At 37.4% G+C, this 15,907-nt stretch overlaps 1 protein-coding gene and 2 long non-coding RNA genes across 7 annotated transcripts in view; 2 read left to right on the plus strand and 1 right to left on the minus strand.

The window, feature by feature from the left end:
* LOC148736043 (uncharacterized) overlaps positions 1 to 302 on the plus strand; it is a 1,991-nt gene extending 1,689 nt beyond the window's left edge. Inside the window, exon 2 of the long non-coding RNA XR_015998375.1 lies at positions 1 to 302. This exon is cut by the window's left edge and continues 779 nt beyond it. This is a non-coding gene — a long non-coding RNA (uncharacterized LOC148736043).
* LOC111331450 (beta-2 adrenergic receptor) overlaps positions 1 to 13,615 on the minus strand; it is a 13,668-nt gene extending 53 nt beyond the window's left edge. Inside the window, exons 1-3 of one of the 5 annotated variants that reach the window (XR_015998370.1) lie at positions 4,607 to 7,828; positions 1,023 to 1,069; positions 1 to 698 (exon numbers count right to left, since the gene is read on the minus strand). The exon at positions 1 to 698 is cut by the window's left edge and continues 53 nt beyond it. Coding sequence is in view for 2 of the 5 variants with exons in the window: in XM_022936569.2 (XP_022792304.2) it covers positions 4,633 to 5,640 (1,008 nt within the window). In the remaining 3 variants the exon portion in view is untranslated. The other 4 variants (XR_015998371.1, XR_015998372.1, XM_088751928.1 and 1 more) reach the window with 4 other exon arrangements.
* On the plus strand, positions 1,606 to 5,868 carry LOC148736044 (uncharacterized). The gene is made up of 2 exons (XR_015998373.1): positions 1,606 to 2,226; positions 2,369 to 5,868. It is a non-coding gene; the product is annotated as an uncharacterized LOC148736044 (long non-coding RNA).
* Positions 13,616 to 15,907: the final 2,292 nt, after the last annotated feature.

Genomic DNA, 15,907 nt, shown 5'->3' on the forward strand with positions numbered 1-15,907 from the left:
AACTGCGGTCCTCTCTAAAACACAGCTACGTACATCGCACGAATATATCTCATTGACCGTCAATGATATAAGGAACAAGCAAAATTTGTCAAATTTTGCTTGTTTCTTATATCATAATCTATATATGCACTGTGCGTTAGCGTCCCAGACTTTGTTTCATAAATTATATTAAGAAATCAAATGAAACGTTTCGGAGTATTTTTAAAAAAAACCTTTTTTACAACTGCAAGTTACACTGCCTTACTATGAATTCGTCTTTTACTACAAAGCTGAAAAAAAAAAAAAAAAAAAAAAAAAAAGAATTCGAACTTCTTGGTAAGCACTTCTTACTAAGCAATTCGAAATTGCTGCTCTCCAATTAGTGGCAGCTGCGTCACAAGTAACATCAGTCTTGGTTACACGGGCAATATTATACAACGCCGGAAGTGTTTCCAGAGGGAAGCCAGCATGAACTGTTTTTCCTTTGGCCAAAAATGTAAATGAAGGAACCTGTGCTCAAAAATATTTTGTGAACATTGGACGTCTATGGAATATCTTTAAGACTTGAAAGCTAAAAGTAGCTAGCTTCGTTGAAAGTTGGTGGCAAGTTTCTTGCATTTTTCATTGTTGATAGGCATTTTTCAGCGGTTCGACGGTGGACGATTCACACCACTGGCAACCTCTTTGTAGTCCCATCAGATCTTCAATGGAGCAGTTACCTAAGACAATGCAGCAATATTCAAAACATGACTGAGCAGTTACAAAAGACAATAAAGTAAAATTCAAAACATGATCCTTTAATCGCCATTTGCAGCTGCATTTTTTGTGAAAGACTGTCAAATGATCCTTGGCTCGTTTTCAGTTAATGAATCCTAGAGTTTCTCCCAATAACTGTCCCGTAAATAAGAGCTCCTCTGGAGCCCTATTCAAGATAAAACCATTTTTCTCGAAATCAGGTTTAAATTTGCACCAATGGATATATGTCTTCATCCTTGAAATTGGAAAATATTCCGTCATTGACCACGCAACTCGTCTCCAGGTACCTGTGTCCGATGACTGTATAATATTTGTAAAAGGAGGCGCTGCGTCGCTAGGAGAATACAACAAGATAACATGGTTTATCAACTGAGTTTACAACGTAAATTGGCCACTGTTAAGAGTTCTAAGCTAGAAATTCTTAAATGAGGCTAATTTATATTATCAACTCAGTTGATTTATGTATGTATGAAATTATGAATATTTAGACAGGGTAGCCCAATTCAACGAACAGCTGGTTTAAATGGAATCCTGTGTAACACCCACCCATCTCACACCAGGGGAGGACATCCACCACGCAGTAATCTCGTGCGTGGGAAATTAACGTTTCCTACCCCTAACCCTGCAGGAGACGGGGCCATCGAACATTCAATGTCACAAAAACAAATAAAAAAAGCGAGTAGCTTAAATAGTTAATGAATATACATAAATATATAAAGAGAGAAAATATATTTAGTTTTAAACACTGATGCATTCTGGTCGTCTGGATGAGAGTGGTCCTGAGAACGGCTGTCGGTTGCGGTGCTGACGTTTCGAAACCTTATTGGAAGGCATCATCAGTTGCTGTCAGTTGATTCGATGGTGGAAACTGATAAGTCAATTTTTCCGTGATGTTAATGGCTGCAAGACTCGAGTTTTTTAATTCATTCGTGATCGGTCATTTTCGATTCATTCGTGATCGGTCATTTTCGATTCATTTCGTGATCGGTCATTTTCGATTCATGTGTGATCGGTCATCGTTTGTATAGTGCCGCTGGTTTTTGTGACCCAACAAGAGAGTGATCTAGGATACTAAGTGGACCAGCTTTGTAGAGCCTTCAAGTCGGCATCGGAAACCAGGGGCCCGTTTCTCGAAAGTCCCGGTAATTTAACGGGCCCGAAGCCGTATTTTAAAATCAAAAGTTAACGATAGAGAAGCAGGCTATGAAGCCCTAACTAGTCAATTTTGTTTCTTAAGCTGTTGGTTTTATTGTATAATGGCTCAAAACGTTTGAACCCCCCATCTTAAATGAAAACAGAACAGCTTTATGGGCCCATTCAGCCACTGAGACTTTCAAGAAACAGGCTCCTGGTTTGTGAGCTTCGGTTGGCCGTAAAGTTTCGGTGACTGTGGTTAAGCACTTTAGTCATTTGTAGCGTTGAGCGTTGATGGCGTCAGCCCTCTCGAGCTTGAATAGTTTGTGCTGTTGAGTTTGGTTTAAAGCGCTGGAGGTTCTGTCATGGTGTACCGGTTCACAAGGGAATTACCATTGTTCTTTCTTTGTTTAGGAGTTATCGGTTAGCTATTGTGTATTGTTTGGTCTTTTGTATTGGCTCTCGTGAACCGGTACACGAGGACAGAACCGCGCTGGAGACAGGTCACGTTTCAGTTCTTCGTAAGTTTAAAGGCTAAAAGTTTCTAAAGAAACTGTGGTGCTGAGTCGTTGGGGGTAACAAGGTAATTTGGTTATATCAACTCAGTTGAAATTGTAAATTGGCCACCGTAACAAACAAGAAAAGCTGACGTTTCGAGCGTTAGCCCTTCGTCAGAGCGCAAGTTTGTTGTCGATCGTTTGTCATTGCGTCTATCATGTCTGTCGTAAGTGTCAGTTTTGTCCACACAGCATTAAGGCCCGGTTCAAACGTCGAATTTCACATGTACCGAACTTAATGCGAGAGTTAAATGCATGCGACGTTTGAATCTATTAAATTCGACTGTTTTAAATCAAATGCGACTTTCGCCGTATCTGCGACTGAAACAGTCGAAGATTCGACTTAGGTTCGACTTTTGATTCAAACGTCGCATCTCACATGTTCCTTCGAACTTAAATTAAAGGAAATTATTATGATCCGTTTATTACACACAACTCGCCAGGAATTCTGTGAATGCCACGCGCGAAAAAGCCAAAACAGCACAAAATATAGTTGTTGACGTGCGGTAATTACTTTTGTATGAGGTGTTCGGTTTTAGAAAACGAAGAAGGAACTCCTGGGTGGAAATTAGAAAAATCTGTGGCATATTGTAGGTCGTGTTTCAATGAAATGATGGAACGTGAATCAAGTCAAAGTATCATGACGAAGAGCCAAGACGACGAAGCAAAAACAAACAGCAAAACAAAAGCAGCAGTAAAACAATTAAGCAAACGCTCAATAGACGTCTTCGTCTAGCAATTAAGTAGTGCGCCTGGGAAATGTTGACAGCGAACAGAGTTAAATTCGACGTTTGAATCAAATGCTGTATTTAACTATTTTAGTCGACTGAAATAGGAGTTAAGTTCGGCACATGTGAAATTCGACGATGTCCTACTCGCTTTTTATTGGTCTTAGTGCTTGTTTGTAGTCAGCAGTCAAGATGTTGTCATATTTTAATTTAAGATTTCAGAGCCGATGATCAGTTTTTGAAGGTCATCGAGCGTGAAGAGTAATGTGGGCAATTAGAAAATAGTATCTTAGCGGTGAAATTATGCTTCCATAGTAAAGAGTTTATTTCGGTAGTCTAATTACCATGCGTCTCCTTAGCAACAGTTGTATGTTTGATATTGCCAGCTGGTTAATTGCCCTAGTTCAAGGAGTTGTTCGTTTTCAGATGGTCGGCTTTGCTATAATTAGCAAGAGCATAGTGTCACGTTCTCTGGTTTTATGCCCTCTGCGGTTTTTGCTTTTCGTTCGCTGGGATCAGTGTGCAAGAGCATGGCCAGTAATGTACAAAAAAATGAAAAAGATGAGAGAAATTGTCTCTTCGTTTTAAATGAGCAGAGCCTGAGAATTGAAACAGTTCTTAAAATGTTCAAAGATGAGATAACTTTGCTTCCAAGAAACTTGAATAAATTAAGATTAACTGTTTTGGTAAAGGCAGTAAAAAGAAATTTCAAGGGGATATTGAATATTGAAAAGGGCGATCGAAAATCCTTTTGTTAATTACAAAAGATTTTGTTTCTTCTTCCACATTCAATTGTTCGAAGTAGAGGGAGTAATCGTTGTTTGCATCCTGCGGATGTTAGAAATTACTTTTACAATTTAACCTTTTCAGGAAGAATACAAACTACTATTGGCTTTGCTCAAATAATATGATTGCCGAGAAACAACTTCTGAACGTTGTGTTCTGTTGCAAATGTCTCAATTTCAATTTCTGCATCCTTTTTGTTACTTTTTGATTCGATTTTCTGTAACTGACTTTTTTTTTTGCGTTTCTCGAGTTTTTCTGTCGGTATTGCTTTTTTTGTGTGTGTGCGTGTGCCTAGTTTTCAAGAATAGAGTTTACTTCTGAATCGGATATTGAAGCGACAAGCTAATGGAAAAAGCAGCCGGAACGTTTTCACGGATGTCTGGTTGTCAAAGTTATGTTTCAAAGTTGATTTTATATTGATATTCTGACAGTCAATAGGAGTAACCAAGCATAATTAAAATTTCACCTGTCGTAATCGCATCAGATGCCACGTAGCTCTGCTTAAACTAAATTCAAACTTGCAAGTTTTTCCCACAGATTCCATTTCAGATCATAAAGTTGCATATATTTCCTCAGCTAGAGGATACGAAAAATTTAAATTAAAAGGAATCCTCTCTACTGGAACTATCTATCTTTATCTGATAACATGCAAAAGGTAAAACTCACCCGGCAAAGATAATGGACAAATGGGGTCAATTCGCTAGAAGATTTAGGCGTATTTGGTCTCGGTGAGCCACAACTTCAGCGGGCATATTCGTTTTCCGTCTCAATAACAATACTTTCAGTGCTCGACGAAAATCCTTTTTGGCTAATGTGCATAAAATTGGGTTTGATATGGGAGGAATGAGTCCAACAAACACCAACAAGCGCTGCACATGTAGATTCATGAAATTATGTTCAGAATCATTCGTGTGGTCGTTCAGCATCGCGACGAAATATGGCAACCAACAGCTTGCGAAAATCCCAATCGCGATAACCAACACACTTCTACCTCGCCATTCATGACGTTGAGGTTGACAAGGCTGTTGAACAATGTTACTCCTTTTACGAAGACTGTTCTTACGCTTGACCGCAATATGGAAAATGCGGCCATAAATGTAGCACATGGAAAGGAGAGGTACAGCAAAGAACACTATGATACAAGCTAGGCTGTAGTGTTTATTAACTTCATTGGTGACATTTTCGAAGTCGGTAATACCAACTTGATGAAAAATGTACCAAGACAACTGAATGATGGAAGCCACCGATGAAAATAGCCAAACAGAAACGATGGCGACGAGTGCTCGTCGTTTCGTTACAAGAGCATGGTAATCCATGTAGCGGACTATAAAGATATAACGATCCACTGCGATTAACAAAACATGGCAGACAGAGGAAATGGCTGTAAATCGAATAAAAATAGTGGAGGACACGCAAACGTTTATGATATCTGTAACCAAACAGATAGCAAAAAGAGGAATGGCCACAAGACCAGACAATAGATCTGAAATCGCCAGCGATCCAAGGAACATGTTGGTGAGCGTTCGCAGGGTTTTCTTTTTGTGAAGTAGGTAGATGACGAGGCTATTGACTATAACAACCAGCAGGCACATGAAGGATAAAACTAGAATTAATGACAAAGGGAGGATCTCGGGTCGCTCATGATCAGAATTTGTCTGGAAGCGTGAACCATTCCATTTACCACTTGAATTATGCGGCATTTTACAATTTTTCTCCGATTTGCAAAGCTAGATTCGTTGAATCACTTTTGTATAAATTAGTTGTTACAAATTATTTTTTTTCGTGTATGACAGGCGGGTAATTTAACCGAATCGTATTCCGCTCACGATAGATCAAAAGATAGGATTTGACGGAAGAGAAACGAAATTAATATTTGTCAAAAACACTTCACAATGCCAGGTGATGGACAATAAAGAAGTGCTGCTTAATTCAAATGTCTCTTCTTAGATAAATGTATGCTCTGTTCTATATGACGCACTGCATGGGTCTTCACTGGGAGATAACTCGGTTTGCTTTTTTTTTGTTCAATATATCTTTTCATATATCGCGAATTTAGTTTGTCAATATCTTTGAAATTAGATTGCTTGAAGATTTTTGGCACTGAAATATCACGTGAGGATTCTTAAAATGATTATTATTGGACATTATGAAACTGATTTTTTTTTTCAGAGGAAATCAAAGGTTGTCTAATGTGAACAAACAAATTGTTAACTTCCTTGCTAAATGGGATTTTTTTTCTTTCTTTGAAAAAGGGGTATTGCAGCAGGAATGAAATATTTATAACGTCTGTTCATTGCAGCACGAAGTATTATTTGTTCCTTTCGTGAACTTTTTGAGACATTCCCAAGTTTTGGTTATCTTATTTTTCAATTTTCACGGGAGAGTTTTAAATCATTAATGTTCAAATGAAATGTTATAATCAACTTTTAGCAGGGCTACTTTTGTCTTGAATCCATTTCCGTCAAACCTTTCCTTGTTTTGTTTTGTTGGCCGTTAATGGCTTTGTGTCGTGATGCTTTTACCGGTATATAGAGAAAAACTTCATCATCAAGGAATGCATCACATTGAGTTTAGAGTATTCTTAATTCAAATTATCTTGGAGTTAATTTCAATATTATTGTACCGAAATGATGAATGCACCCGGATGAGACGAGAACATCAAATCCCGACTTTTCGTGAACTTTACCTGTGATGTGAATCAGCAGCAATAAGAAAAAAAAAATGAAGAATATATATATATATTTTTTTTTATTTGAGTATATGTCTTTCTTAGCTCGAAGTTGTCCGTCCTCGTGTACTATAATATTTTTCCTACTATTTATCGAGGTTTGGACTGTGAATCCTTTTGGATCCTTCTGGCGCGGCGTCGCTGTTGGCTCGAGGCCTTTTAACTTGTTATATATACCAAAAACGAACTAATTTGGAGAACACAAAGGATCATCATCCGAACTCTGATATTGCCACAGTTCGCTTCGACATGTCATGCTCATTAATGAGCTTCGTCCTCTTTGTCAATAAAAAAGGAAAATATTCGCCCACATATGCAGCACAGCAGCTTCAAACAAATAAATCTCAAATTTGAAATCGAGAATAGGGGCGGAGATGATTCTCAAGGATAGAAATTTTTTTTTTTGTTTGTTTTATGATTTTTGTTATTGTTGTTCGAAAAACAGATGAAGTGACTTAATTAATCCTGACTTCCTGAAAAATAGAAAATAAAACAAAGGAAAAATAAAAAGTAAATAGGAGCAAGGAGAGAATATCAACACAAGCTTCTCCTAATGCAGGTGGACAGATCAAAAAAGTTGGACGAAGAATGAATAACAGACCTGAAAAGAGATTTGAACGAGAAAGTTATGTTAAAAAAAAAAAAGAGTCATGTTTCTGAGATGGCAATTATCGGTTTCAATTAGATGATCGACAACAACGAGGTGACATGACATTCAGAAATTCACTGAAACACTGATTCAATTATCACTGCCATGGAAGCCGAAATTAAGCGACACGCTGAAAAAGAAATCTCCAGAATAAGCTTGTTGTGCTTCAAAATAGTGTTAATTTCCTTAAAGAAAAATCTCAGTAGTTTTTCGGGTGAGTGATATAATGTCAATTCTCCTTTTAAGTGCCACTAAGACAATTTGATTGTCTACCGATGATGCATTGGCCACATCGAGATTACAAGAATTAATTCAATATCCGTAGTCCACATTAAGATATCCAATAAAATGTCGGTGGCACAAAAGGGGAAATCGTTGAAAATAACACCCTTTTCTTGTGATTATAGAAACATATATATATAGGAAGTGTGCTTTTCCATTTTTCCGTATTATAGTGCTCGATACATAAAGTAGAGCGCAATATATGTTGGATTAGAAAAATACAACGACTATGGTTTCAGCCCTACAAGCCTGTTCCGTGATTGCTCACTCATCAAATCCCCTGATGAAACAGGGGAATCACGAAACAGGCTTGTAGGGATGAAACCGTAGTCGTTGTATTTTTCTAATCCAACATGTAAACATGTACGTCTATATATCTATATATCGATTCTCTGTTACTCTGAGTTTCGCTCTGAGTTTCGCTGTCTGACGAGCGCTTCGGCGCGAAACTCAGAGTAACAGAGAATCGATACGTCCTCTTTGATTCTTTAACTAATGTATACTTAGCTCTGCTAACACAGCATTGAGCACTTTATGCCAAGGCAGGCTCTACCCTCACACACACACACACACACATATATATATATATATATACATAACAAACCAACAATGAAAGAAAATGAATGATTTGAATTCCACAGGGCAGTATTTAGGTATCAAACAATAAATATTAAGCCAGCCTCTACATCGCGTACTTTTCTATTTCCGAGAGGCATGAGGATTTTTGATGAAAAAGGATATGCTAGCCTTATGACAGCAGCTGATTTAAACAAGAACAAAAAACCTCTTAGGCATCATACTCACACCTCTTGGAAAGGCGTCTCCCAAACAACTTGTCATCTAGAAAGCCTACTTATTTGGAAAAATTATTTAACCTTAGAGGTGATAAAATATATACTTATATTATTTCTGCCGATTTGAAAATATAAAATTGAACTTCTTCTGATGACCCTAACCTTTAGAGGAAGGCTTCATGACCGTCACGAGGTGCTAATTCATTTGATTTTAAAAATTAGCTTTTCTCACGTTTCCTTAACTGCATATTTGCATTTATGACTCTGACGTATGCGAGACAATAGTGACATGTTGGTCTGAGAAACTTCTGATCTGAGCTGATTAAAAGGAATCTTCTTGCATCGCGTTTTCTGCCTTTTGAAGTTGTACTGAAACATGAAAATGATTCTCAACAGGAGAGCCTCTCAAACGATCTGGAAGTGAACAGTTTATATGCACTGCTGCTTTGATCGCATCAACTAATTCATTCTTTTCTGTTATTGTTTGCTTTTATTGTACGTGTCAGCTTTTCTTTTTAAATGATAGCAAATTCAAGGCTTAAAAAAGCATCGCCGTGTTAAGCGTGTGTTTAAATGAACCTCTGCAGGGAGCTTGCACTTAGAAGATCATAGAAATAAACATATTTTTCTTTTTTTTTTCAAAACAAATTCGGCTTCAAGTTCCTTTTAAAATCAGTTAAATGGATTTTTTATATATATATATATATATATACACAAGCATGCGAACACGAGAAGTCACCCAAGAGTCCATTTAAAGATAAATGAGAGAAAAGGTAATTCGTTTTTTCAGCTTTTCACTGCTTTCTTTCACCAAACTTTAGCAGCTTTAAATATGGGCGTTCGAGGACTGTGTCGCTAGAACTCATGCAAAGTACCAAACTGAAGCCAAATGAATGAATTCACTTACTGGATTTCTTTAGGGGGTCACTTTTTTTTTCGTCGGCCGGCGCTTCGACTTTCTTTGACCCGCGCGCCGACAAAGCTCGAAATCAATTTAGGGCACGCTGAAAGTCTAAACCGCAACTGTTGTGATTTTTTGCCAAATTTATTGCTGGTGGCATGGAGACAAAACACATTAAGTTTGTATTTCCAGCCAATAGAATTCAGCTTTGAGGGGCAGGAATTAGATAATTTACTACAATAAATATTCATATTTAGAAGCAATGCAAAAGTGTCGGAGCATTCGGTACTTCTGTATCATCAGGAAACCGAACGGCCGGAGTATTCAACGAGTACATTGGTAAGCTCAGTTTTTGACCATTGATATATGAAATTAACTAAACAGTCTATAAAATATATCAAGTTTATGATGGTCACTTCTAGAATCCTTTGTTTGTTACGCTGTATTTCCTTTTTGAGCACAATATCCCGTAAAATACTTAGTTTAAGGAATTCCATCTTGTGAATTTCCATCTTGTGAATTTCCATCTCGAGTCCTGTTTTGCTTTTTGTTCCAAGCTGACCTGTTCCTTCCACTTCTTATTTCAAAGGATCATTTTAAGCTGAAGTAAATCGAAAGCATCAACTTAGCCGGTTTAATATCTTTGACGCTATCAAGATATTGTTATCAACGATTTTTCCGAAATTGTTAGTTTTTATTCAAATCTCGTAAACTTTGTGCCTCAAACTGGATATTCGTTTTACAGTGAGTCCAATTTGTGGAAGGATAACAGGTAAATGAAGATTTTATTTTATTTTTTTTTTTTTGAAGTGAAGAACGGTTCATTTGGGTAGGCTTATTGAAAATAATAGGCGGCATGTCAAAGCTAGGTAAACTCATGCGATTGATCATCATCGGAGATGCAAAAGCTAAGAGCGTCCAACTTGAAAATTACTCAAAGTAAAACTTCAGAGCGTTGGTCTCTTTGCAGCAACTCTACTGCTCATGCACATACGGTCGCGACAGTTTGACAAGTGTTTTAATACTTATGGCTCTTGATTCAAGGTCGGCATAGAATGACACTGCATATTTAATGCACAAATTTAACACTGCGAAAATTTTATTATTCATAGCAATGAGCTGATCACGAAGAATCTTTAGTCATTCTATTCAATATCGATATTCACTACAACGGAAGACCACGTCTCGTATCAACAGACGGCTGAGGAAAAAAACGTGTCGAGAGTTAATCAAACTCATGGAAACTTCCAGACTTTTTAGTTAATTAGGAGCATTTCTTTCAAACAGGAATAAGTTTCATGAAACTTAATTTCTTATTGAATGATATGGATAAAAATCTGTCGGAAATCAAGGAGAGAAAGCTCACTGCTAGCGTTTATTTACCCAAGAAAGCGCTAATTAAATTTTCTCCTGAGTTAACACAACGAACCAAAGGATAAAAAAAAAAAGAATATGAACTGATCACCTCTGATGATCTTTACAGTCAGTTCCGCAATGGTTGCTTTGTTAATCTTGGTTTGGTTTGACTTGTTGTTATACGAACTACCGAGATCGCGTTGGAAAATACGATTATAGTGGAAGTATTGTTACTCATCTTTTGCTAGAATCATGAATACTATGATATGGATCGTCTGGAGTGAAAAAAAGAGTGTTCAGTACAGCGATTCTTAAAGACTTTGAGCTTAAGGGCGAATTTTAGATTTTAGAAATGCAAAAACCACAACAGTAAATGACATCCTGTTCCCTGTTTGAACACACAAATACGAGTAATGCGCAAGGCACAAAATGCCGCTCGCAATATATGTAAAACATCGAGGAAAGGATTTATTATTCCGCTGTTATTCCATTTTCTCGTATTTTGATTCCTAGTTTTCCGAAATAAAAACAGCCGAGAATTTTCACAGAACCGTATCGTTTGGACGAAGTGCGCACGGAAGACAAAAACAAAACAGTCAAAACTATTAAGGTGTCGTTTATGAAAAACAAAAAAAAACCATTTCATTTACAAGTTCGTCTTTTTAAAAAAGTCGAGCCTAAAGTAGGTAAGTTTGGATCGGTTAGTTACGCCTGGTTCTTGCTCCGCTTTCTGCCCATAGTTTTCCCTGTTCCACAGTGTATTAAAATCGCCTATTTTGCGAGCTCTTTTTCCCTTTTATGGTAAAATGGCATAATAGTGGAACTATAAACTACACAATTGCAATTTCATGCATTAATCGCAAAATTGCGATAAAAATGATAATAGACAAAACACTCTGGTACGTGCGTGAGAGCAGATGGCAAGCTGGGCAAATAAACATCCTAAACGGTCTCACAGATTTGATCGATGAGCACTAACGCTCATAAGATGAAATGGAAATAAGAGAGAGCCCATATACACATATTCAGTGGAAATTTATCAGTAAGGATCTGTATTAGGGACATGGAAATATACAGATGCTTAAGAGATCCTTTTGAAGGGTCGTCATGTGTAGTAGAATCAGTGCAATTTGGCATAATGTATGTTCGACTTTCCTAAGTCATGGACACTATTAACCTTTGGATAAACTTATTTAGTTTGTGTTTTTACCTCAATGAAGTAAATTTTAAGTAAAAAGTGTCATACATCACATTATCCTTAGCCCTGTCCATCATAAATGTGGAGCTTAATGTTTCATTTTCAAGAGATTTCAGTCCTTTTTCCTTTTGAAACCGGCAAAAAACAAGAAGTGTCTCATCAAAGTGACATATCGTTTTATTTTTTTTTCAGAAAATTAAGCATTTCTTTTATTAAATCTGGGAAATGTGGTGTTGTCTTAATTAAAAAGCAGAAGGTTTCGGAGTCGCAAAGTCTACAGGGCCTTAAATGGTCTGAGGGAAACGGATAAAATACAGAAAAAAATTCACCTCATTAACATTAAACCCTGAAGGTAAGCAAACTAAATTCGTGTTTTCAGCTCGATTAAATAAGTAATAAAAGTGGAGGATTTCGTCCTTGGCTTATAATTCCTCTTTTATTTTCTTTGGAAAAAATGAGATTTTTCAGCCGAGAGCTTCAAGTAAACACCGTTTTCTTGACGAAACTTTTCGAGCGCATTCACCGCTTCCGAAAACTGCAAATAAAGATGAATCTTCTCTAAAAACATGCATGTCTCCGTATAGTTTAGCCATGATTCCTTTATAATATATCAAATCACAGGACGATATCACCACACTGCGTGAAAGATTTTATCATCCGGGTTAACCCTGGAAAACAATGGTGAATTATTCAAGATATTTTATCACGATATGGTGCCCACAGAGGAAACTTCATAATTCATTTTCTATAAACCCCGATGTTTCCATATTGAAGGTCTATCTACGATTCGCATCATTCCTCTTGGTCAGAAAATGTCGTGGGAGGATGTAATTAACTTACCTGTCGAACCGGATGGCGCAAAAAGAAAACCGACAGTACTAATTTTTACCTTAGTCCAAAAACTCCAATTAAAACTTCCCACTTGTATGTTTCAACACAACATACAAGCTTATTAAGTCTTATCTCCATATATTCCATTTTCAAATTTAACCCTTAAAAAGTGGTTTCATATCAATGCAGTCCTTCAGATAGTTTATCGTAGTGTCATGTTACATGTTTTTATAAAGGCCGTTCTTTTCTTTAGGTGATTGATTGTTACGCCGAACCGAGAGGAACAAGAATTGCATCACTACAGTGTTTCCTCATCACCCAACGAATTCAACTCAAGTATGGTCGGAAATACCTCAACCAATGGAACCGAACCTGAAAATGAGTTTAAATTTCTGACTTCACCGCTGATTGTTCTGATGTCTTTCATGTGCCTGTTAATTGTTTTCGAAAATGGTCTTATAATCGTTTTAATGTGCAGAAAGAGGATATTGAGAACACTCACCAACATGTTTCTTACTTCACTAGCACTTTCAGATCTTACATCGGGTCTAGTGAGAATGCCTCTGTTCTTCATTTGCTCTTTGGACACCCATTCGCTCCATGTCTGTGTGGCCTCCACCGTATTTACTCGATTGACAGCCATCTCCTCAGTTTGTCATGTCCTGCTCATCGCTGCAGACCGCTATGTCTTTATTGTTCATGATATGAAGTACCGTGTTTTTGTAACAAAGAGACGAGCAATGGCTGCCACCCTTGCCGTGTGGCTGATTTCAATTCTAGCGTCTGTCGTTCAGTTGTCTTGGTATATTTTTCACGGAATCGAGTTCAGTGATCGACCCGCCTTTATTTATGATCTAAACAAACAGTACGCCCTTGCGTGCATCGTGCTGTTCTTTGCTGGTCCTTTTTTGTTAATATTTTACATATATGGACGCATTTTTTATATTTCCTATGAACTCAACAAAAATGACCGCAAGAGGATCAAAACTTATAATTATAAGCTGCCCACTGGATCTTTGCGTCATGAGTGGCGGGGTCGTAGCATACTGTTGATCACGATGATAATTTTTGGCGGCTGTTGGCTGCCTTATTTCTTCACGGTGTTACATGATCATTCTAGTTCGTCAGATGATTCTACCATACCATTATGGTCTCAGCGTCTGCAAACTTGCCTTGGTTTTTTACCAATGATGTTAAACCCGATTTTGTGTACTTTGGCAAAGAAGGATTTTCGTCACGCATTCAAGGAGATTGTAATAGGTCGAAGATCTTCGCGTCATTTTAATCAAGATATTTCTCTACAGACAACCCGCGAGAGATTCAGAACTATAGATAGTGAATCTGAACGAACCTGACAGAAATAAGATCTGTGGGTTTTGCTCTCGGAGAAGTTTACTTAACTTTGACAGTTTTGATCAGAAAACACTTACGAAAATGACACTTGCATCGTACGTTGAAAGGAAAGTGGCGCACAAATATCAATTTACTTATTTACACTACAATAATCAAGGGGCAAAAAAGCATTTGCAAATCCTTTTAAGTATATATCACCATCCTGTTGTGGATCTCTGTCTTTGGAATGTGAATTTTTAGGCTGCCGATTCTAACGAAACGAAGCAAATTAAAACGAAAATATATTTCAATCGTCGGAAACAACGAATTTCCATTGTCAGCTAAATACCAGACGTTTGGTATTTCGTTCGAGGGAGTGACTGATGCTTCCTGTTCAGAATTTGGAGCTCCTCTTTGGAAAAGATCAGAAACGAATGAATAAAAGACAAATGAATAAAGGGGGTAAGTTTCAGAGAAACTGTTGTGCTGCGCAACAAGGTGTTACGGTGTTACTGGTGCTGGGGGTAACAAGGTGATTTGGTAACATCAACTAAGTTGACATTGTAAATTGGCCACCGTAAAGAGTTAAAAAGCTGACGTTTCGAGCGTTAGCTCGTCGTCATTCGCTCTGACGAAAGGCTAACGCTCGAAACGTCAGCTTTTTAACTCTTTACAGTGGCCAATTTACAATTTCAATTTAGTTGAATGAATAAAAGAGGTGAGTTTCTTAAGAAACGGTGGTGCTGCGTCTGGGTGGGGGTAACTCGTCTTTCGCTCTGGCGAAGGGCTAACGCTCGAAGCGTCAGCTTTTAAACTCTTTACGGTGGCCAATTTCGATTTCAAATTAGTTGACAAAACCAAAGTTCAGAAACAAATAGCTCATTGAAAAACATGCCGCTTTCTGAACACGTGGATTTATATATTGCCTACAATCATTAAGAGGAGGTTGATGATGCGAAACCATACTCCAAGGTTTCTTTCAATTTAGTGCAAATGCGTAGCGAATAATCTTCACCAGGCCCTGGTGGTTCGAAGGTTGAATCACGCTATCCACTGGATGAATCTTTATTCAGTGGATAGCACAGGTCGTTTTGCTATCACTTATCCACTGCTAGCGATTTATCCGTTGGATCCGCTCTTTAAACAACTGGGTATCCACTATACTTTACCTGTTCACGGTTTTTCAGTAGTAATTAACCTTTTGATACTGTATGACAGGTTATTCATTTTATTGAACGTTTTTTCAAGGTTATATGGCCAATGAAATAATTTGTTTTTCGTTTATTTGTTTTTTCTGCCGTCTTCAGTAATTTCTACTGTGTTTGGAAAGAGCGAACAACGTGAGATTTCAGGGATGATTGAAGAGCGGGAGTGTCAACATCAAATCGATCAATTTGTGAGCTATATTGGATATCGTCTATTATTAAAAACTGAATCATTGGATAATGCAATTCAAGAATTTTTATTGGCTTAGCCTTTATGGTATATGAGCCAATATACCATAATCTACAAATATGGTGAGCGTACGCGTCAGCTTAAAATCAAAAGGGAGCTAAAAAATCCGGTTTCTTCTTACAAAATAATAATTTCTTAGGGGGGCGTTTTCAATACGCGCATCTTTGGCTATCTATCATCTCATATCCAACACGCGCTCGTGGAATAATTGTTAATTATTAAAAACTAGATCATTGGATAATGCAATTCAAGACTTTTTAATGGCTTAGCCATTATGGTATATCAGCCAATATACCATAATCTACAAATATGGCAAGCGTATGTGTCAACTTAAAATTAAAAGGGAGCTAAAAATTTAATAAAATTTAATAATTTAATTTAACGTTTTTAATAAAACAATTATTCCACTCTCGCTTGTTGGATATGAGATGATTATAGCCA

Source organism: Stylophora pistillata, chromosome 3 (genome assembly GCF_964205215.1).
Source record: "Stylophora pistillata chromosome 3, jaStyPist1.2, whole genome shotgun sequence".
NCBI classification, from domain to species: Eukaryota; Metazoa; Cnidaria; class Anthozoa; order Scleractinia; family Pocilloporidae; genus Stylophora; species Stylophora pistillata.